The 24,687-nt window shown below is 38.8% G+C and overlaps 1 protein-coding gene across 18 annotated transcripts in view; it reads left to right on the top strand.

Annotated features, from left to right (window-relative positions):
• Nucleotides 1-24,687, top strand: part of LOC132395887 (general transcription factor II-I-like) — a 154,337-nt gene that overhangs the window by 99,632 nt on the left and 30,018 nt on the right. For 17 of the 18 annotated variants that reach the window (XM_059973026.1, XM_059973031.1, XM_059973022.1 and 14 more), the window contains 7 exons: nucleotides 3,539-3,597; nucleotides 6,079-6,150; nucleotides 6,252-6,435; nucleotides 6,604-6,662; nucleotides 11,956-12,030; nucleotides 12,312-12,386; nucleotides 17,484-17,594. In XM_059973026.1, the coding sequence (XP_059829009.1) occupies nucleotides 3,539-3,597; nucleotides 6,079-6,150; nucleotides 6,252-6,435; nucleotides 6,604-6,662; nucleotides 11,956-12,030; nucleotides 12,312-12,386; nucleotides 17,484-17,594 (635 nt within the window). The remainder of the gene's footprint in view (nucleotides 1-3,538; nucleotides 3,598-6,078; nucleotides 6,151-6,251; nucleotides 6,436-6,603; nucleotides 6,663-11,955; nucleotides 12,031-12,311; nucleotides 12,387-17,483; nucleotides 17,595-24,687) is intronic. The other variant, XM_059973019.1, reaches the window with a different exon arrangement.

Here is a 24,687-nt window from a genome sequence, read left to right as displayed (position 1 = left end):
GAAGGCTGTGGTGAATTGGTACAGAAGTTGTTGAAGAGTAGGGATGAGATCTACTAAAATCATACTGGATAATGGGGCACTATTCATCCTTCCGTCTTTTTTTGTTAGTCGTTTTGGTCCTTCATGTTTGCCCTGTCATTTATTAAGATTGTGGCTGATCATTAACCTTGATCTGATTTTCTGTTCTTAAAATCGATCATTGTAATGATAAGGGGATTTAATAGTTAAGGCATCGTTAGCTACAGACTAAGCTGAGATAGATTTAGGACAAGACCCTTATTGGTATGATTGCCTAGACAGAAGTATGGGTGAGCTCCCATGGGAAGATAATGCAGTGATAAACAAGACTTAAAAGATAGTAATTTCTGGATTTCCTTCAGAGACATGCACAAATGAGTTAGTGGATTGGGAGGGAAGGGTACAGGTTCCTGAGTTACTAGAAACACTTCTGGGAAAAGTAGGAACTTGCATACCAGATGTACTGCATCTCATTTGGTTCAGGAACAGTATCCTTAAAGTGCCTTTGGGGAGAATTTAACTTTACAGGGAAAAAGTAAGTGGGCAATTTCAGGTGGGACAAAGGCAAAATTGTGCAGGAAAATTTAAACAAGGCAGAATTGGGGAGGAGGTGAAGGGTTAGAAACAACTTTGGCAGAACTGATTTGTTTTTCATTGCAAGAAGCTGAGGCATAAAATTGATGAACTGAGTTTGTAGATATGAAAGTATAATTCAGTGGCCATTACCAAAACATAGTTTAATGATGGATTAGAATTTCCTGTTACAGGACTTTCCAAATGTTAGAAGAGAAGATGCTGAAGAAATCATTTAGGATTACTGTTCGAAATATAACAAAGGGGTCTATTTGAGTTGAATTTTTTAAATAGAAGTACCCATTTGATAGTGCCAAGGAACATACAGGGCAAGGGAAATGTGTATATTAAAATAGAGAATTGGCAGGTACTGACTTCAATATAGTAGAATATCAAGGTCTAGGGGTAAAAATAAATAAAATTAGTAAGGCAAAGAAGGTGTATGGAAAATACTAAAGCCAAGGACATTGCATATGCACCAAAGGAAGGGGACGAATGAGTCCTATTTGACCAAAATAATAATCCAAATACATGCAAAAGTTGGAATTAATGTTTTCACAGTAAAGGGGGATGATGATAATGATAATGATGGAGATGATGCATCTAAGCATCTTAAAGCAACAGAGCAACAAGCACAGGGTCAGACTACAATGTTTTGATGATATTTGGCTATTGGCATTGCTGCTGAAGAACTGGAAGCATGGCAATAAAGTTCTATTAAAAAAGGTGAAAGGAGTAGTCTAAGCAATATAATAATAATATTGAGAGATGGCATTAATCAACATTGGGAGAAATACTGGTTAATCAAGAATAATTAACATGTTTAAATCTAAGAATTATTTTTCAGTTGTACTAAGGTGAGAAATTTTCTTTTCTATTTGCATTTTAGCATGGCAGTTGACAGTCTCATGTGGCAGATTGACAAAGTAGAAGTATATAGAATGTAAGGGAAAGTAACATGTTAGAATTTAAAATACCAACTAAGGTTGAGTGATGGTTGAATCTGCAGCAATGAACAATCATTTCAAGGAACTGAACAGGCCAGGCATCATCTTTTGGGGGGGGGGGGGGAGCTTGGCAGAGGAATTGATGTTTTGCATCAGCAGGGCAAGGTAGTGTGTGTTTGATTGGAGTTATAATGACTGAAAGATGCTGTAGAATTTGATTCAGGAGGAATTATGTAGCCCCTTTCTGCTTTAGTTTTATGTTAAAGTCTGCCCTCTGTGCAAAAATCATATTTTATAAAGTTTGACGCGAAGTTGGTACATGGCTGATGGAAATAATATAGTTCCTATGGAAAATTTTACTAAAATGAAATGCACTGAGAGTTAGCAAATGTGATTCACTCTGAAAAAGGGATGTAATTTGAGAAAGATAAAGGATAAAGATTTGATAAAGTATACTTCGATATGCTGCAGAATATAGGGAACTTGGGGAATGTGTCAACGTTTTCTCAAGGTCACAGGATGGATAGATAATGTTAAGTTTTGAGATGTTTGCATTTGTTGACTGAAGTACAGATTACAAAAGCAGATGAGTTGTATTGGAACTGTATGAAGCATATACAGTAGTTTGGTACACCTAGTGTATTGCATGTAGTCCTGCTTGTATTTCAGAAACAGGTGATGACACTTGAGTGTGCAGTGGAGGTTTAGGAGGATATCGTAAGAGAATTTGGTCAGGTTCGTTTTTGGAACAAGATGGGTGTGGAATGGAGAGAAGATGTAATTCTGATTTATAAAATTATAGGTCTAGATTCTGATTCCATGAACAGGAAAGTCAGTAACTTGGGTTCGTATATTGGAATTAATTAGAAAAATTAAGTGAGTTAAGAAATGTATTTCTCTTGATATTGGAATTTGAAACTCTGATTCAAAGGGTGGTGGAGTTATTAACATTAAGCTACATTTAAGTAGTACTATTATAAATGCTTGAAAAGCTGTAATGTGCAGAGAGATGAATTTAATAGAGAAATACGTTAATTCTATTTTGTTTCTGGGTAACTGGCAGTCATTTATGGTGCAAAGTTCAATTGATATATGTTTCTGTGATCATTAGAATGTAGTGTTAATTGTAGCTCTGGCCAGTTTCAGATTTAGTTATTGCATATACATTGAAATGGACAGTGAAATATGTGGTTTGCCTTAACAACCAGCACACCCAAGGATGTGCTGGGGGTAGCCTGTGAGTGTTGCCATGTTCCAATGCCAGAATAGCATGCCCATTGTGTTCCATAGAACAACACAAGTATCAACAACAAACCCCTCACCCATCCCACCCACCCACTCACAACCAGACAGGCCAGAATAGGCTTCCTTCAGACCTTTAGTTCTTGTCCCTGGATTTTCAGCGTCACTCAACAGGTCTTCATCCTCGGATACCAACTGTGAGTTTGACCTTCGAGCCATGACTTTCAGACTTGCACGGTCCTCCAACCCGAAGTTCATCCTGCGAGGCTAAGAAAAATAGTTTAGTTTGCAGTGTTGGTTATATTTCCCTGCTATTGTTAGCAAATAGTTGAATTTGAGTTGGCTTTGTATTAATAACATTTGTACTAAGTATTGGACTTGAGGGACTTTCAAGTGATAGATAAAGCAACAAAGTAATCCTTACTTTGAAATAATTTATGTGAATTGAAGGTGTTGGTTGATTAGTAAATTTTGGACTTTTCAGGACTTAAGACCTGATTATTTTTTTTTCTCAAACATATTTAAACTATTTATACCAGCTTGTACTCCTTTCCCGCCCCCCCCCCCCCACCTTATTCTGGCTTCTTCCCCCTTCCTTTCCAGTTCTGATGAAGAGACTTATCCCGAAATGTTAATTGTTTATCCCTCTCCATATAAGCTGGTATAGATGCCCTCTTGAATTCCTCCAGCATTTTGTGTGTGTTGCTTTAAACTTTTAATTATTTAAAGCTTCTGATGTAATTCATTCTTATTTCTAGAGCAGACCTACTGGTGAATGAGTCAAATGATACCAATATACAGAGATTAAGCTCAACAGGTAAGATCAACTGATTATAATTGACCTACAGATATTTGTAAGGAGATTAATCAGTAATTTGTAACAGATAATGCTAAACATTAACATTTGTGAAAATGTATCATGTTAGAATATTACCAATTCTGTCAAGTACTAGCAAGTTGGAAGTAGTACTTGATTTCTTTACCCACCCTAGGGCTTTCAAAATGAGCTATGATTTACTAGTGCTGCTTTGAGATTAGTACACTGCATTATGTTGTAGCGGTGTGCTACACGCAGCGCTAAAATTACGACACGGAGTCGGTAACTGCAGTCGAAGGAAAAAACTTTATTCGAAAACTTCAGCCTCATTTTTAAGCCTCCCTCAACCGGCCCCCCATGGAGCAGAGGCTCCAAAGCTCTGTGCTCGCAAACCCCCGTAGGCTATCTAATTGTGAGTCGGTTCAGATGCGCCAGGAAATGGGTCGCCACAATGTAATCATTCTGGCACATTTGTTTGGGGAAACTAAACACAGATTGGGTGACTGCACCTTTATTCAATCTTTTATATAGCTTGTCGCTTTAATTCCCATCCCTCTGAATTTCTGTTTTTGGACTCAGTTTATTATCAAAGAACATATATTCTTCATGACAGGAATTCATGTGCCAGTCTCTCCATTAAAATCTAGAAAAGGGCAGAAGAATCCAGATTGCTGTATTAGTGTATTAAACATTGATTGGGTTATATTAAGTATTTGTCTTAAGACACACATATTTTTAAAATCTGAACATTTAGGGTACATATGCACACTTATCACAATAAATTGCCTTCTGGGCGTTTTTCAATGTTTATTAATATTTGGCTCGTACTGGAGAATGAGGATGTGATAGGAGCTATAGGGAGGTAGTCACCCCTAAGTTGCAGGAGACAGGTACTTGGGTAACTGTCATGAGGAAAATGGATTAGGCAGCCAGTGCAGAGCACCCCTTTGGCCGTTCCCATCAATAATAAAGTATACAGCTTTGGATACTGGTAGGGGGAGATGACCTATCAGGGGTAAATAGTAGCGAACAGTTTTCTGGCAAAGTCTGACTCTGTGGCTCAGAAATGAAGGGGAAGAAGAGGAGTGCAGTAGAGAGAAGGGTTCTGTCTTTAGAGGAGCAGACAAGAGATTCTGTGGTACCATGACATTGGTACCAATAACATGAGTAGGAAATTAGAGTGGACCTGGAGAGAATGTAGGGAGTTTGGTAGAAAGCTGAAAAGCAGGACCTCCAGTGTAGTAATCTGGATTTCTGCTTCTGCCACATGCCAGTAAGGGTAAGAATAGGATCATATGGCAGATGAATGCGAAACTTAGTAATTGTTGCAGAGGGGGCAGGGTTTCATATTTCTGGATCATTGGGATCTCTTTTGGGGGAAGTATGACATATACAAAAAGGACAGATTACATTTGAACCTGAGGGGGACCAATATGCTTGTGGGCAGGTTTACTAGAGCTGTTGGAGAAGGTTTTAACTAATTTGCTAGAGGATGGGAATTGGAATGATAGGGCTGTGGATGGGGCAGTTGATATACAAATAGATGCAGTATGTAAGACTATGGAAGGACAAGCAGATGATAGGGCAGAATTGGCAGCCAGTGGGATGTGTTGAAGTGTAACATGGGGGCAAAATCGCAAGGGGTGATGAATCAGGACTGAAGGTGTTGTATTTTAATGCACTCAGTATAGGGAATAAAGTAGATGATCTTGTAGTGCAGTTAGAGAGCAGGTATGACGTGTGGGCACCACTGAGTCGTGGCTGAAAGAAGATTATGTTTGGGAGCTTAACATCCAAGGATGCATATTGTATCAAAAGGATAGACAAAGGGGCGGGGGGGGGCTCTGTTGGTTTAAAAAAATATGAAATCACATTTTACCACAAGGTGACATAGAATCAGAAGATGTAGAATTATTGCAGGTAGAGTTAATAGACTGCAAGAGTACCATAAAATATAGGAGTAGAATAGGCTACTCGGTCCATCAATTCTGCTCTGCTATCCCATCTGGCTTATTTATTATCACTCAACCCCATTCTCCTGCCTTCTCACCATAACCTTTGACACCCTAACTATTCAAGAACCTATAAATTTCTGCTTTAAATGTACTCAATGACTTGGCCTCCGCAGCAATGAATTCCACAGATTCACGACCCTCTGGCTAAAGAGGGTCTTCTCCTCTGTCCTATCTGGACATCCCTCTATTCTAAGGCTATGCGCTCTGCTCCAGAACAGATGTAATTACACACGGTGCTCTGCAAAACAATACCTATTTGTTGAAGGAACTCAGCCAGTCGGGCCACTGAGTTCCTCCTGCAATTTTGTGTATTGCTCAAGGTTTCCAGCATCTGCAGAATCTCTTGTATCAGTACCTTTTTGATGTATTCAAAGCTATCTTTGCAGAAGACGTATCTCAATGTTCTAGTATAGTCTGAAAGGTAACTAAAAGTGTTTAAGAGCTACATCATGTTAAATTGTTTCAGGAAAAGAAGATTGGAATGTTAGGATTACCAAACTCAGAAAACAGGTTGAGGAGATTTTTAATACAAAATTTGGTAAGTTGTTTAGCTTCAAAGGCAATATTATAAAATCAACTTGGAGAGCCTTGAATTGTCATAAGAATGTACATAATTTTTTTTACTGCAATTGTCTGCAGGTGAAGCTTTGAATCTTCCACAACCAGTAAAGGTGCCATATCCATTATTTGAATCCAATCCACAGCACCTCTATGTTGAAGGATTACCAGATGGAATTCCTTTCAGAAGTCCTACATGGTTTGGAATACCTAGACTGGAAAGAATTATTCGAGGCAGTGCAAAGATTAAGTTCATTGTGAAAAAGTAAGTCCTAAATTTTAAATTTTAGTTATCCTTCCTAATAATACTACTTTTGGTTGATCTCAGCTTTAATGTGATTAAAATTCTGAAATGTAAAATGTATGTAAATGCAAATATTGTAAAAGAAACATATAGCTAATGCTAATGCTTATTTCAATGCTTTTCAACCAGGCCAGAACTAGTCGAGCCTTACCTTCCTGATGAGTTAAAAAAAGGAAAAAGCACTGATGGTAAGGATTTGGATGTCTTTGTGTGGAGTTCGGGATGGTTACCTTTGAAGTATTTGTCTTTTAATTTTTTTTAAACCTGAAATGTGGAGCATAGTTGTGTCATTGCTCAATATTTGTTATACTTTTTTCCTCATCATAGTTGGCCATTCTAGTTCTTACCTAGACTTCAAGAATTGGTTTAATTTGTATACAGGTTTCCCCTGCTATCCGAAGGTAGCGCGTTCCTATGTAACAGTTTGTAAGCCGAAATGTCATAAAGTGAAGAAGCAATTACCATTAATTTATATGGGAAAAATTTTTGAGCGTTCCTAGACCCAAAAAATAACTACCAAATAACACATAAAACCTAAAATAACACGAACATATAGTAAAAGCAGGAATGGCATGATAAATATACAGCCTATATAAAGTAGAAATATTGTATGTATGGTGTAGTTTCACTTAACAGAATCGGGAAGACAGCAAGCCATAATCAATTTGGAGGAAAAAAATCGTCATGTACATGCATGCGCACACAACTGCCTGCACAAGGTTTCACAGTCATGGTAGTCTTTCTCGGAGTAAACACACGTGTAAAGCAGGCGTCTTTTTCATAAAAGCGAAAATCCTCTTTGGTTAGCGAAAACAGGTACTAATGTAGGTCTTTCTTAATGGCAAGCTGTCATAAAGCGAACGTTCGAAAAACGAGGGCCACCCGTAATAAGGGAAGTATCCAGGCAAGATTTTAAGCTCTGTGCAGAATAACTCAGAATAAAGTTCTGGACACATTTTATTATAACTATTATGCTTCCATCATATGCTATAGTTTAAGAAATGCCTCAGTTTATAAATGATGCTGAAATAACTGATCTGAGGAGAGAGTACCATAGTGAACTGGAAAAGCAAAAATTAGTAAGTTATTAGATGCAAGGAAAGGGAAGAAAGAAAATGAGTCTATGATAGTATAGGGAACAGAGGAGATTCAATTACAGAGGTATCAGGAGAAAAGCTAAGTATGAATGCTGGAAATCCGGATATTGGAACAAGGTAAAGGTGATAGCAAACAAAATTATAAAGAAATAAGAGGTAAATCCTAGAGATGTAACCAGGAATAGTAGAATCATTTTCTGGAATACATTCGGCCCTCCTTATCAACTAGTTCCGCTTGAGTGAATTCAGCCAACCGTGGATCAGGAAAACACGGAAGTTCTCTCTCCAGTACTTGTTGTTTGAGCATGTACAGACTTTTTTCCTTGTCATTATTCCCTAAACAATACAGTATAACAACTATTTACATAGCATTTACATTGTATTAGGTACTATAAGTAATCTAGAGATTATTTAAAGTACACAGGAGGATGTGCATAGGTTACAGCAGATCGGGATCGGAAAAAAACCTGGAAGTTCTCTTAAGTCAGAACAGATACATCCGGTATTATATAGCGTCAGTTAGTCAAACATGTGTCTTAGTGTATAATATATATTTTACCTTTCTATGCATACAAAACACTTAAGAAACATATGTATTTCATGCTCGATGGTTATGCGAAATTAAGTCACGTTTAGATTTAGAGATTTGATGTTCTATTTCTGAATCTCGTCAAGACTTCCAAACATTGTAGGGACCTTTTCTGAATTATTTTCAAAATCTTCAATTTGTTGTTTAAATTCAGATGTTGGCTATTATGCATTGTTATTATATGAGAAGGTATTTTACCTTTTCTCCTTAATAAACTGCTTCGGTCTTGGTAGGGGTTAGATTCCTCTTTCTGTAATAAATTAGTATATTTCAGTATAACTATTGATTAACTTACATGAATACGGGGTAACAAGATTGTTATTATGAACAGATTTAATGTAGTTGGTAGTTTAAAAGAATCTTTTTTGACCTTTTATTTACACTTTCTTGTACTCTGTATTCTTCTATGTAGAAAAATATGGGGGGGGGGGGAAAGAAACAGGTATTTCAATAATTAAACCACTGTGTTGCTTAGTAATAACTGTAGCTTTCATTGGGGCAGGGCCTCCACATGCTCCATTATTCTCAATTCATCCTTTAAAATTGTTCCCATCATTGACCGACTGTAGCCTAATGCTTTTCCAGTGATCGATGGCATTTCACCTCTTTCCAATGGCTTTATTATTTCAATTTTATTTTCAATCGTGGTTGTTTTCTGTCAACGGAACAGTGTGGGCGGTGGGTCCCGAGCTCCACTGGGTCCTAAAGTCCACCACATAGAGACAGATTAAATAAGGGACTTTAGCATCTGCATTTTTTGGCATCTGCGGGGGGGTCTCGGAACCAATCCCCCTCAGATAAGGGTGGCGGACTGTACTTGAACTCTCTGTAAGATGCTGTTGAATTGCATTAAATTATACTGAAACCTTGCAAGCTACAGAGGGTACGGATGAAAGTGAAGTTTAAAGTGACAAAAATAGGCATTCCAGTAGTTGTTCAAAAGGGCGGAGTTATTGTAGGATATTAATCAGTGGATCAGCGTATTGTGAATAGAATAGCTCTTGGAATGTTGAGAGGGTGGAGATGCTGGAAATGAAGGATGATATGTTGTTTACAGTGGATGGATGATATGACAATGTGGTCCGAAATGGAGTATGAGAAAGAAATAAAGGAAAGAAATGGAAATTTGAATCAAACTGAATCAAATGAAAACTACAGGAAATAAAAATCAGGAAAAATTATACTCTGGTCAGACAGCACCTGTGGGGCAGAGGAGAACAATTAAGATTTCATTTTCAAAACCCTTAGTCAGAATTATTCTGACAAAAGGTTTGGGAACTGAAAACTGGAGCCTGGTGGAAAAAGATGACGGATCAGGTATGAAATGTTTCCCCATGACAATTTTAAAAATAGTGAACAGGATGGGGAGTGGTGTGGAGTGATTTGTTTAACTTAATTGAGACTGAGGGTTTTCCAAATAGTAGTGGAGTAATGCAGCACCATCAAGTATCTGCTTAGAGTAATTCTATTTACCAGTTCTTGGTGTACTGATGCATTTTGCCTTGGGATGGAAATACAAAGGGACAGGAAGACCTTGAAAATTTAACAGCTAATGTCTAGAAACTAGAAGCAGCAAAAAACAATTTGAAATAGTTGGAGATGAAGGTAGAAAGCTGAAACATGGAGGAAAAATTATTACAATAAGCAATTTTAGATTGTGCAAGAATAGGTGGTAAGATTGATCCTACTAGGGAAGAAGTTATGAGATCTGTGAAACTGAAAGAAAGGATCTTCCCTTCTAGGTTAAGACAATGACAGAAAAACTGCAGATTGCCTTGACGTTTATTCAGGTGACAAATGAAGGAACAAAAAATAAGGTCTTGCTGGGGTCTAATTATTTAGAGTTGGAATGCGGAAGATCAGAAGGGAGAGTATCAAACAATTTTGTTAACTTGTATTTATTTTGTACACTGCACTTCATATTTTTTTCAGTAAGGACTCCATTGTTTGTTCACTTTTTGAATTTCCATCTATTCCAATGATCATGCCCAAATGCTCCTTACAATTAAGCTGCCTCAACATGAGGATCAGATTCTGCAATTTTTGATGGTGTCCCTAACTGTTTTCTCATATTTTTGCTGTCATGTGGGTTGGAAAAGGAAATCCCACAATATTTTTGATCTGTAGTCCATGAGTTTGAACATTCATTTAGGTTATTTTCTTCCAGTTCCAATAATTCTTTTCCACTTATTGTATCTAACAATTTCCCTTTCTTTTCAATATTCTGAAAGGGGATTTTCCTTTTATGACACTAATTTATTTTTTCCACACCTAACAATCTTTGCCACCTTGGGTTATCTTTCTGTGGAAGTAGAGGTGTCTTAACTCCCTTCACACCATCCAAGGTCCACTTACTGAGTGAAATGATGATTTTACTTAACATTCAGTTTGGTGTAGTGTGTTCGCTGTCTGCTGACACTTGGAAAACCAAATTCAGGTTAGTTTGGTTCTTTAAGAAATGCTTCTGCTTGTAGAGCAAGTTGTCAAATGTACTGAAATTTGTTTTTCGTGGCAGCAGTACAGAGTAATACATAAAATATATTATAAATTACATTAAGAAATTTATCTTTAGTGCAAAAAGAGCAAAAAGGGAGGAAGTGTTCGTGGTTCGTTCAGAAATCTAATGACCGATGGGAAGAAGCTCATGCTAATAGTTTGAAGAGGGCTTGTTCCGGATGGTGGAGATCCTTAATGATGTGTGCTGTCTTTTTGAGGCATTGCATTTTGTATTTGTCTTTTGGTGGAGATATCCTGTGATAGAACTGGCTGTTCTTACAGCCCTCTGTACTTTTTTTTGATCCTGTACATTAGGCTACCAGGCAGAGATGCAACAAATTGGAATGCTATCCATGGTACATCTGTGGGAATATGCTAATGTCTTTGATGTTATATGGATCTCCACAAACTCCAAATGAAATACACCCGTTGGTGTGCTTTCTTTGTAATTGGATCAGTATGTTGGATGCAGGGTAGATCTTCACAGATGTTGACAGGAACTTGGAACTGTTCACCCTTTCCACTGCTGATGCGTGTGTCCTCTTGACTTCCCCTACTTGAGTCGATAATCAATTCTGAGGTCTTACTGATTTTATGTGCAAAGTTGGTGTTGTGATACTACACAACCAGTTGATCTATCTCACTCCTGTATGCCTCCTCATCACCATCTGAGATTTTATGACAAAAGTTCTGTCGTTGACATATTTATAGATGGCACTGTGACTAAGTGCACAGTAAGGGTGTAGAGAGCAGAGAAGCAGACTATGCGCACAACCTTGAGGTGCACCTGTTTTGATTGTACTTGTTTCTTTTGCACTTTTCCCTTTTCTAAGATCTCATCATTTAATTAGGTCTTTTAACGCCATAAGGACAGCAGTGAACTCAACAATTTCAACTAATGCTTTATGCTATTCCCACTTACACATCTCTAGAGACATGTTTTGTTCATTTACTTATCCCTTTACCACATTGCACTATAATTTCTATTTTTAATTTCTTCTGCCTGCCATATTTTCTACGATTCTAAGTTCCCATTGTCCCTTTCTCTGTATCTCAAACCGTATTTAGCCTTTTCTTGTTCTAATAAAAGTTTGCCAGTCTGAAGCATTAACTTTCTTTTTACAGATACTATCTGACTTGAGTATTTCTGGCATTTTCGATACCTCAGTTTTCCAGAATTTGCAGTATTTTGCTTTGATGTATTAACTACGGTCTAGAAAATTGCATTGTTTTAAAATTGTGATGTGGACTCATTTTATTTCAAATTGGATTTAGACTGTCCAAACTCATTTAACTTAGGGACCCCACCCACCAACAGAGGGAGGAGACGTGTATCCTGTCCATCTGAGCCCAATTTGACCCGACCTGTGAAAGGTGAAAGGATTGTATCCTAAAATACTTTATCTAGTCTGTACTTGGTTTAATGTGGTATTTTATTTTTAATTAGACCATTAGTAAATTGTCCTCAGTACATTCCTGATGTTTTAGTTCCATCCCCTTGGTTTTTTTTCCTACTTACACTGTTGTATTGCATTCAAGTAATTTTGAAATGTACTACATTTGGAGTTAAAAGAAGATGCTGTTATAGTGTTTAATTTATTTGAAAATGAATGTCTTAATATAATTTTCTAATACACCTAATTTGCATTTATTAGACTCCAGTTCTGTACCAGAGAAGACAGCACAAGTTCTGACTCCAAGCAGCCCAGAGATAGAAGTTACGTTAGAAGGTATTTTTCTATTTATTTGTAATTGATTCTGTCTGACTTGTGAATTGAAAGGACTTTCCACCTTTACCCTTAAAGTCTGCTTTAAAAAAACACAAGTTAGATGCCTCCAAAAACCTTCTCAACCAGGTCATTTATATATTTCACGAACAGCAGCAGTACCAGTACAGATCCCTGAAGAGCATCACTAATGATACATCTCCAGCTAGAATAAGTCCTTTCAACCACTAACTTCTGTCTTCTATGGAATAGCCAGTTCTGAATTAAAATGGCCAATTCACCATGGTTCCCATGCATCTTCTGGATGAGCCACCCATGAGGGACCTTTTAGAACACCTTACTAAAATCCTTGTAGACAATAGCCACAGCTCTGTCTTTATCAGTGACCCCCGTCACCTCATCAAAAAACTGAATTAAATTAGTAAGACATGTCTTGCCCCCCAGAAAGCTATGCTGGCTCTACCTAATTGGGTCAAGATTTTCCAAATGTTCATAAATCTTATCCTTAAGATACTCTCCGGTAATTTTCCTACCACTGACATGAGATTTACTGGTCCATAATTTATGGGATTATCCTCTGTTCCCTTCTTCAATAATAGGATCGACTTGAGCTATTCACCAGTCCTCTTGAGACCTCGCCTGTGGCTAGTGAGGACACTTAAGATACCTATCAAGGCCCCAGCAATTTCTTTCCTCTCTATAACCTGGGTTTATTACATCAGTCCTGGAAATACTCAACTTAATACTCAAAGAAACTGAACACTATGTCACCCTTTACCTCATTGCCCAATAGTATCAATATTCTTTGCACTGATTTTCCTATCCTCTACATCTTTCTCCTGGGTAAGTACTAATGTAAAGTGCTTATTAAGGACATCACCCACATCCACTAAATGTTTCGCGCTTTATTACTGAGTGGTCCTAATCTTTCCCTAGTTTTCCTGTCATGGGTGGTCGGGTGGAGATGCACCTTTACCAAAGCAAGGTGCTCCTTCCCTCTGTTAGCCTGCAGATCACCCTTGGCAAGGTGAATCATTTGCTTAGCCTCCCGATTGTTGTTCATCCATCATTGTCGTCGAAGAAGACCTCGACACCATTCATGATGGTGTTGAGACTAGCGCTCGATTTGGATTTAAGTGAGGGAGAGTTGTGCAGCGTCAGCCTCACTCTCTTTTCCCAATTCCCATCTGGATCCAGTGGCAAGACAAGAGTTGAGACAGCTGGAGATAGGACTAGGTGCAGTGGATGAGCAGGATGTCTTCTGTGTCTTGTCGTGCTCTACACGTTTCACAATGCTTGCAGAGACTGCCTTCTTGACCGTTGGACCTTCCATTAGTCTCTTCCGCTCAATGTGCTGGAGTCTGTCTTCATATGCTGGGATGGACATCTCCCTATCTCACCGAGGGTTTGAGACCCGTCGGCTACCCTCACCTGGTTTAGCCAGCTTGTTGAAGCTGTTGCCTGGGGTGTGGCTGCTGTTGCATGCAAGCAGCTACAAAGAGCCACAGGTGAGAGCTAAGTGCCAGGTGGAGACCAAAGGTGGACTAACCATCTTGAAAAGGACATGACATGTTCCCCACAAGAGGTGCTACCCCTCCCAGACGCCCCATACACCCTGATTAGGGTAAATGTAAAGCCATGGGGGCAAGTGGTGGATGGTCATATGAACAGTTGGTGCAGATCATGAATCCTAGTTATGTGACAGCTGACACCAGGCAGACAGTGTCTAAAGAGTACTGATAATGGCTTGTAAAGACACTGCCCAGAAGAAGGCAATGGCAAACCACTTCTGTTAAAAAATTTGCCAAGAATAATCATGGTCAAGACCAAGATTGCCCATGCCATATGACACAGCACATAGTATTGATGTGAGTTATCTTCTTGCTCCTCATACGTATACAATGCCTTGGGAATCTCTTTAATCCCACTTGTCAAGGACTTCTGGCTTTCCTAATTTCAATCTTGAGTTCATTTCTGGCTACTTATAATCCTCAAAGGCTCTATTTGACTCTAGCTTCCTAAATTTTACATACTGTTCCTTTTTCTTCTTGACTAAATTTGGTCACTTATGGAATTCCACAGGTGTCAGTATTGAGACTGCTTTTTTTCTGTTATGTCAATGATTTGGATGAAGGAATTGAAAGCTTTGTGGCCAAGTATGTGTACAATATGAAGATAAGTGGAGGGGTGGGTAGTGTTCAGGGTGCAGTGAGTCTGCAGAAGGACGTGACCATATTGGGAGAATAGGAAAAGTGGCAGATGGAATATAGCATAGGGAAGTGTAAGGTCATTCACTTTGGTGGAAGAAATAAAGGTGTACATTATTTTCTAAACAGGGAGAAAATTCACAAATCAGATGTATAAAGGGACTTGAGAATCCTCATGCAGTGTTCCTGAAAGATTGAGTCAGTAAAGAAGGCAAATGCAATGTTCGCATTGATTTCAAGAGGCCTGAAATATAAAAGCAAGCATGTAATGTTGTATCTCTATAAGGCATTAGTCAAACCGTACTTGGAGTATTGCGAGCAGTTTTGGGCCCCTTATCTAAGAAAAGATGTGCTGGTATTGGAAAGGATCCAGAGGAGGTTTATGAGAATACAAGGATTAATGTACGAGGAACATTTGATGGTTCTGGTCCTGTGCTTGCTAGACTTTAGAAGTGGGGGGGGGGGTGAATCTCACTGAAACCTATCAAATATGGAAAGACCTAGACAGAGTGGATGTGGAGATTGTTTCCTTTAGGGGGTGAGTGCAGGACCAGGGGACACAACCTCAGAATAAATGGACATCTATTTAGAACCCAAATGAGAAGGAATTTCTGTAGACAGATGGTAGTGAATCTATGGAATTAATTGCCACAGATGGCTGCGGAAGCCAAGTCATTGGTTATATTTAAAGCAGAGATTGATAGTTTCTTATTAGTAAGGGTATCAACAGTTACAGGGAGATGGCAGGAGAATGGGATTGAGAAAGATAATAAATCAGCCATGAAGAAATGGTGGAGCAGACTTGACAGGCTGAATGGTCTAATTCTGCTCTTGGGTCTTGTGGTCATTGCCTCTGTCAACATCAACAACTTTTCCATTCTTGTCCATCCTTCTTACTGGAACACACCTGTCCTGTACTCTGCTGTTGGTCTTCAAACAGAAAATGTCAGATGTGGACTTGGTAAAAAAAACTGCTGTTCCCAATTATCTCTTCCTAGCTCCTGCCTCATTCTCTTGTAATTTACCCTGCTGTAATTTAATACTCTTTTCCAAGGACCATACCTATCCTTTTCTATACCTATCTTAAAAGATTGGGTTGCTTCATCTGCTGAGGATGAAGATGTCACTGTTCCCCAACAGTTCACCTGTTGAAAAGTCAGTCACCTGGCGAGGCTCATTACTCAACACCAGGCCCAGTATGCCCCTCCTCGTGTTGGACTATTTACATATTGATGTATGAAACCCTTCTGAATGCATCTAACCAATTCTGCCCCATCTAAATCTCTTATACTTAAGGTCCTAGTTTATATTAGGGAAGTTGAAGTCACTCCTCCTCCCACCTCTCCCTAATGACAACAGCCCTGTTGTTTTTACACTTTTTCTTAATCTGCCTGCATATCTGTTCCCATATTACTATGGGGGCGGGTAGGGGAGAGTTGTAGTACAATCCCGTTAGTGATTGGACCCCTTCCTGTTTTTTTTGTTCTACCCATGTAAGCTCTGTGGACGAGCCCTCCATTATGTCCCCTCTGAATGCGCCTGTGATATTGTCCCTGATTCGTAGTGGAACTCTCCTTCCTCTTTTACCTCTCTATCTTTCTAAAACATTGAAAACCTGGAATATTGAGCACCCATCCCTATCCCTGTCTCAACCAAGTTTCTGTAAAGGTCACTACTTCATAGTTCCATGTACTGGTCTATGCTTTTAAGTTCATCAACTTTACCCATAGTACTCCTGGCATTAAAAACACACACTCTTCAAGCTGTTTGTCCAATGTATCTATTACTTTGCTGCTGCCTGCCTGTTTTTACTGGTCCTGACATCTACCTCCTTCTCCATCCTTCCACATTCTGACCACGTGTTCTGATTCCCACACCCTGCCAAACGAGTTTAAACCCTCCCAATTAGTACTATTGAACCTACTGACCAGGATATTGGTTCCACTCCAGTTAAGATGCAACCTGTCCCTATTGTACAGGACACCCTGTCCCAGAAAAGGTTCCAATTATCCAAGAACCCGAAACTCTACCTCCAGGCACCAGTTCTTCAGCTAGTCATTCATCTGTAGTATCATCATATTGCTGCTCTGTCAAGCATGAGTTTTACATTGTCACCAGTTCGATAATAGGACCTGCTTTAGAAATGAGGACGTGATATAATTTGTAGAACACCTGACAGGCATAAAATGTCACATGCCTGCTCATGCATCCAAAGTTTCTGATCATACAGAAATTCACAAGAGCCTCTCATTTCACAGTTAAGTTTAGTGTCCATCTGGTGTATTTCATGTCTGCCTTCTGAGTATTGTAGCAGGACTTTTACACCCTTAAATGCAAATTTTCTGTACTACATGAGGAGTGTCCAATACTTCAAATTGAGCTTTTCAGTGCCCACAGATAGGAAATAATCTCTCCTCCTTAAGAAGCAGCATGCAAAGTTCTCTCTGGAGTAGAATTCTGTGCATGAGTACACATTATTGGAGATGTGAAGGTTGGCAAAACATTGAAATTCAGTATCCGAATTTGTGCTTTAGTTAACAAGTTTAATCACTTGATTTATTGTCAATCCTTTAGGTATAAACCTTTTATTTCGGATTAGAATTTTTCATGGTTTGTTTCTGTTGTGTTTAGTTACCAGTATTGAAATTAATAAAGTGACATTAACTGACAATTTTGCTCAGTTCAGAATTGGTATTTGGTGAGCTGCATGCTTTTGGATCAATAAGTTCCAGCAATAGCCTTGTGCACAGGTTTCTGAATGTACTAGACACTTGGTTAGTGGTGTGACACTTTTAAAATTGTGCAAAATGAGATTTACTGTTCTGTAAAATTTTTAATAACTTTTTGAACCATACAGTTTTAAATACTCAGAATGCTGCATTTGTGTCTACAGCTTCTGATGAAACACCACCAGTCAAGACAGTTGGAAATAATACTCAAGCAAATGGTTCAAATGTTGCCTCAAATACCATGTTCAAACCAAGAGGCAGGGAGTTTTCATTTGGTAAGAAAATTGAATGAATGTATTGTGATATATAATAACAAGGGATCTATTAAGAACACTTTTAAAGTTTTGAATCGTGGATTTGTGTTTGTGAGTTTGTTCTTAAAAATTCTAATGCAATATCTTGTTTAATTCCTTAAGGTATTAGCAATAGATGTACAGGATGTCAGTCAGACAATTGAAATGTCAGTAATTTTCTTTGTTTCCTTAGAACTGACATGTTCCAATATAACAATTCAACTTTGTTACATTAAGAAACAATTCTGGATCATTTGGTATCCACTCCCACCATCAAATGGCAACAGTTCTCTTATTTTTTGTTTACTAAATTTGCTAACTTAACCATTGTACCATCTCCATAGCCTTCTGAAAAAAACTCTTGTCTTCTCACATATTTCTAGGAACCATGTTTTGAATTGATTTTTTAATGCATTTCTACAAACCAACTACAAAGAAAAAACACAACAACAAAATGAGAATTAATACAGTGCCAAATAAACATATCAAAAGTATAATTCATAACAATAAGGAAAGAGCACCCAGAATAAAATCATATAAAGTTGGTATACTCCCCTCCCTCCCACTAGGAACCTCTGGGCCAACTATTACATTATGTAAAATAAAAAGAAGAGAACTTCAACCCCCCCCCCCCCCCCCAAAACTGTAAATATAGTTTTAAAAAAAGAATAATAATGCCTACTACGAAAACTATAATGTAATTTCCATCAAAAAGAAACCATAAAACTTAGAGGGGAAAAAAAAAGCTGAAAGTAAGGGATTAAGGAGAACAAGCTTAACCTGAAGAGGAGTTATGAAAATAATCAAGAAAAGGTCCCCACATCTTTTGAAATTTTATGTCCAAGTTGAGAAGGGAGAAATGAATTTTTTCAAGATCTAAATAGGACATAATATCATTAAGCCATTGAGCATGAGTGGGTGGGGCAACATCTATCCACTTAAGGAGAACTAAGCGTCAAGCCAAAAGAGAGGCAAAAGATAATGTTCACCGTTTAAGGTACCAAAAAGGGCAATCAGAGGATTAGGTTCTAAGTGGCAATTAAGAATATGGAATAAAGAAGAAAAAACTTCTCTCCAAAATTTCTCTAAACTAGGACAAGCCCAGTACATATGGATAAGAGAAGCCATGCTGCCTTTACACTTGTCACAAACAGGACTGATGTCAGGATAAAACAGCGCCAATTTAGTTTTTGACATATGAGCCCTATGTACAACCTTGAACTATAAAAGACAGTGGCGAGCACATAAAGAGGTTGAATTAACTGACTTAAGAATTGAATCCCAAACCGCATCAGATAAAGAAATATTTAGATCATGCTCCCAAGCAGATCTAATTTTATCAAAGGGGGCATGCCTCAAGGTCACTAATTTATCAGGAATAAAAGATATTAAGCCTTTGCCCAATACAATTAATGCAAAGAAACAGGTCCACAATGTTTTTCTCAGGCATCTCAGGAAAATTATACAATAAAGGGTTAATGAAATGTCTAATTTGATGGTATCTAAAGAAGTGAGTATTAGGTAGATTAAACTGTACAGAGTTGTTGAAAAGTTGTAAAACGATTGTCTATGAAAAGATCTTCAACGCGCCTAATGCCCATTCTGTACCAATCATGAAATGTTAAGCTGGCATAGAAGGTAGAAAAAGATGATTATATAAGATAGGACTGGAGAGAGACAAACCATGAAGGCCATTAAATTTTTTAAACTGAGCTCTTATTATCAGAGTACGTCTAATAAGAGGATTAACAATTAGTCTAGGCAAATGACAAGGAAGTGCAGATCCAAGAAATGCAGAAATAGAGATATTCTTAGTAGAGTTCAACGCCATTGCCACCCATTTTGGACAATCAGACTGATTATGAAAAAAGCACCAAAAAGTAAGACAGCAAATATTAGCTGCTCAATAATATAAACAGAAGTTAGGTAAAGCCATAGCACCTTTTTTAAAATTTTGAAGGCAAGCCTTATTGTATCTAGAACGTTTGCCCTTCCATAGATAGGACAAAATGATACAATCTGAGGAGTCTGAGGAAAAGCTTTAGAAATAAAAAATTGGTTAAGACTGAAATAAAAATTTAGGAAGGATAATACATTTTAATAACATTAATACGACCTACCAGAGACATAGATAAGGGTAACCATTGTGTCAAACTCTGTTTAGGAGCCTTCTTTATGTGAGCTGATATGAAAAATGCTGCTCTGTCACATTTTTGTTATACATCATGTGTTACAAATCACAAGTTTAAAGTCAGGATGATTAGAATGGTTTCCAAATAGGTAGATAACTCTCAAATGCCTGATATTAAAGAAATAGTTTTTTGCTGATCTTTGGAATGGTCCAAGAAAATATTATGCTTTCCAAAGTGTTCGTTCTTCCAAAGTGGTGTGGATGTTTATCTGCTTTTGTTGGGGTAGCCCAGAAAATAATAGTACTAGCAGAGGTCAAGATTTCTAAGCTTGAGCATTTTCTCATAATAACCTGCTTGGAAACAAAAGTGTTAGCTTGCATTTGGTGAACAGTGATTCTCTCTTTTGTCTTCAAGTGGAATCAGTTTGATTTAATTAGCTGATAGTGTACTTCAAGTATTGCTGGACTGTAACAATGAATGATCATGGTATTGGGAATTGAGTTGAAATTCAAGTCACTAGTATGTAGTTTAGAATCTGTTTGCTACAAACTCAAAAATAGCTAAATGCAAAGTGAAACAGGATGCATTTTTATTTATTGCTCTAGCTCTCCGATGTTTCATTGGTTAATTATTTAAAGTACATCAACTGACACCCAAATGATATGCCCCAAATAACAACCTGAAATTTGTACTTATGCTGGTAACAATTTTGATATTTACCGAGCCTATTTAACCTTCAGTAAATTGATGGAAGCTGTCATTGATAGTGATGTCAAGTGTCACAAACAAATGAAATGATCTGGGAAATTTGAAAATTTGAACAGCAAGTGCTGGAAACACTGAGGCAGGTGGGATCTGTGGAAATCAAGAGTTAATGTTTTAGGTTGAAAGCTGTCAGACTTCTGTGTCACGTTTTTCACTGTCTGGTTTTGGTTTCTGTGGGCCATTAGCTCATTATGGCCTGTGTGCTGACATGGACTAAGGAGCTTAATTTCATAAAGACACCCTGATAGAAGTAAAGTTAAAGGGCATGTAAGGAAATGTACTCCAGTGATTGGAGTCATACCTCTCACAAGGAGGTGTGGTTTTGATTGTTATAACGCCAACATTCTTCTGCTTTATCATTGGTTGGAAGTGGGGGGTGTTCCCTGAATGCACAATGTTCTGTTCCATGTGCAACTCCTCAGCAGATGTAGCACCCCAAAGTACCAGATACTGACCAGTTGCAACATGATAGCGTTGAACCAGTGACTCTTGACCTTGCTAAATCCTCTATCCTCACTGTACAGTACTGGGAAAGATCACCATTGAGCAGAAACTTGGCAGGGCTAATGACATAAAAGCCATAAGCAACAAATGCAGGTCCAAATCTGGCCAATATGTGACCAGTGAATGACCACCTTGTACCCAAAGCCTATTCACCATTTGTAAGATTAACACCAGGTATGAATAGAATACTTTCCGCTTACTGGCTATCTACAGCACCAACAACTCTTATGACAAGTACTAGATCCTCAGACAAAGCAGTCTACTTGATTTGCATCCCATCGTCCACCTTAAACATGGAATTTCTTTCATTGTGGTTACAATACATACAGTCTACAAAATGCATTTCAGTTCCTGAGACTACCTTAGCAGTATCTCTTAAATTTGCAACTACAGGTTTCCCCCGCTATTCGAAGGTAGTAAAGCGAAGAAGCAATTTACCATTTATTTATATGAGAAAAATCTGTGAGCGTTTGCAGACCCAAAAAATAACCTACCCCATATGATGCCAAATAACACATAAAACCTAAAATAACAATAACAGATTGTAAATGCAGGAATGATCTGATAAATACACAGCCTTTATATTGTAAGAATACTTTTCTGCAATTATTGCAGCACTGTCCACCGCAGCGAAAATCTCACGCAAGCGCTCTCAGCAACACTTGCGGCAAAAACACACGGTGCAAGCTCTCCCGGCAGAAACACATGGCACAAGCGCTCCCGGCAGAAGCACGCTTTCCAGTAACCTTTAAGCTATGAAGCTACCAAATAACACATAAACACACAGTCTATATAAAGTAGAAATAATGTATGCCCAGTGTAGTTTCACTTACCGGAATCGGGAAGACAGTGAGCACACTGATGATGGTGTGTTAGGCTGAGTTGTCGGAGGTTGGGGTGGTGGGAGGTAGAGGAGACTGGGGTGTCATCTCATCGTCATCTGTTTCCATCAGTGCAGGCAGGTCACCTTCTGTGTCTGCCTGCCTCGATGTCGAAGGTCGAGTTTCGTCGTTTGCTGTGGCTGATGTGGAAGACTTGAAAAATGACAGTATGCTTGACTGCTTAGCCTCGCGCATTTTTCTATCATACAGTTCTTTGTTAGCACTCAAACCATCCTGCAAATATGCCCTAAACCTACGTACCTTTTCAAAATTAAAGTCATTCTTTTTCTGCAATCATTGCAGTGTTGTCAATCACAGCGAAAATCTCACGCAGTTGCTTCCCATTCAGTTCCTGGACGACTTCACTTTCGGGCCGTTTGCTACTGTGTTCGGTATCAGTTGTCATTCTTTCCTCTTCATCAGTTCTTCATCTCTCAGTTCTTGGTCATGGGATGCCAAAACCTCTTCAACATCATCTTCGTCAACTTCCACAAATCCTTAGTCAAACTCACTATGTCCTTACTTTGTTCAACACGATTGAAGCACTTAATTATGTCTTGTTTTATGCTAAATGTAACGCCCTTACTTTTAGGCTTTTCCGATACCTTAGAACTTGCTTACGTATGCACAAAATAAATCGACATAAAGCACAGATGCTCACCAGCATGCGTTTAAGCAATGCCGGCTAAATGCAGTTCTGGGGGAGGAACTTGGCTGTTTGGCGTATGCTGCCTTTATTCGTAACAGTGAAAACACCTTCTGTTAGCGAAAACTGGTAACTAATGTAGGTCTTTCATAACAGCGAGTTGATGTAAAGCAAACGTTCGAAAAATGGAGGGGAGGCACCTGATTTATCATGAAGGCAAGAGTAGCAAGTGCATGTTTAAGCTCCTCCCCCCCCCCCCCCCCACTTAATTTACATGCCATCCTCACTTGGAAATATTGTGAGTCTGGTGTTTCATGGATGGACTGGGCTTTATTCAAATGCTTATCTATAGATCTGAATGAATGTACCATGATTGTCACGGACTTTATAAAAATTGTTGTAGACTAATATGCCCCACAAAATCATTTGAGTCTTCACCAACCAGAAGCCCTGGATGAATCATGTGATCCACAGTCTGATGAGGCCCAGATCAGGGGCAGTCAAGTCTGGTCACCAAGAAAGTTACAAGAGGTCCAGGTACAGTCTTTAGAAGAGCTATCACTGAAGCGAAGTGATAATTCCGGACTAAACTTGAATCAACGAAGGATACTTGGCATTTGTGGCAGGGCTTGAATGCTGTCACCTCTTATACAATAAAATCAAGTGACATAGATGACAACAGATGAACTCAATGTCTTCTATGCTCCCTTTGACCATCAAAACGTGGAGGAACCTACATGAATTCCCATAGCCCCGATGACCTGCGATTTCAGTCTCTGAGGCTGATGTGCGAGCATACTTCAGGAGGGTGAACCCACGGAAAGCATTGGTCCAGCTGAGCTCTCTGGCCAAGTATTAAAGACCTGGTACTGATAAACTGACTGGAATGCTCACTGAGATCTTTAATCTCTCGTTTTGGCAGTCTGACTAACTGACCTGATTCAAGCACACTTCACTTATACCTAAGAAGAACGTGGAACCTGCCTCAGTGACTATTATCCTTTAGCATTTACATCCAAGTAAAGTGTTTTGAGAGGTTGTTGATGAAACATATCCACTCCCTGAGAAGCTATTTGGATTCACTCCAATTTGCTTACTGGCACAACAGGTCCACAAGAGATGTCATTTCATTGGCTCTTTACTCAACCCTGGAACATCTGGACAGCAAAGGTGCATACATCATGATGCTCTTTATTGACTACAACTTTGTATCCAATGCCATCATCCCCTCAAAACTAATTAATAAGCTTCAACCCCTTGGCCTCAATACTTCCTTGTGCAATTGGATCCTCTGTTTCCTCACTTGCAAACCCCAGTCAGTTCAGATTAGCAACTGTATCTTCTCAATGATCTCCATCAGCACAGGTGTACCACAATGCTGTGTGCTTCGCCCCCTGCTGTACACACTTTACACTTAATGGCTAAACACAGCTTCAATGCCATATTTAAATTTGCTGACTACACCACTGTCATAGACCAAATCAAAGTTTGTGAGGAAAATGTCAGAAAGACTGAGGAGCTAATTATTATATGTCTATCCATGGTCGCCTCTACTGTCAAGATGAAGCCACATTCAGGTTGGAGGAACAACACCTTATAGCCTCCAACCTGATGGCATGACCATTGATTTCTCCAACTTACGTTAATGCCCCTCTTCCCCTTTTTACCCTATCCCCTGTTTATTTATCCCCCCCCCTTTTTTTTTCTTTTTTTCCTTTCTCTGCCCCTTTCACGTTCACTCCTTGCCTGCTCTCCATCTCCTTCTGGTGCTCCCCTCCCCATTTCTTTCTCCCTAGGCCTCCCGTCCCATGATTCTTTCTCTTCTCCAGCTGTGTATCCATTTTGCCAATCAACTTTCCAGCTCTTAGTTTCATCCCTCCCCCTCCTGTCTTCTCCTATCATTTTGTATTCCCCCCTCCCACTTTCAAATCTCTTAATATCTTTTCTTTCAGTTAGTCCTGACAAAGGGTCTCTACCCGAAACGTTGTCAATACTTCCTATAGATGCTCCCTGGCCTACTGTGTTCCACCAGCATCTTGTGTGTGTTGCTTGAATTTTCAGCATCTGCAGATTTCCTCGTGTATGAACTAATTATTATTGTTAGGGCCAAAACATTTGAGATGAAAGTAAGTAATTGAATGGTATGT

This window comes from Hypanus sabinus, chromosome 6 (assembly GCF_030144855.1).
Source record: "Hypanus sabinus isolate sHypSab1 chromosome 6, sHypSab1.hap1, whole genome shotgun sequence".
In the NCBI taxonomy this organism is placed as follows: domain Eukaryota; kingdom Metazoa; phylum Chordata; class Chondrichthyes; order Myliobatiformes; family Dasyatidae; genus Hypanus; species Hypanus sabinus.
This window is presented reverse-complemented; position numbering and strand designations above follow the sequence as displayed.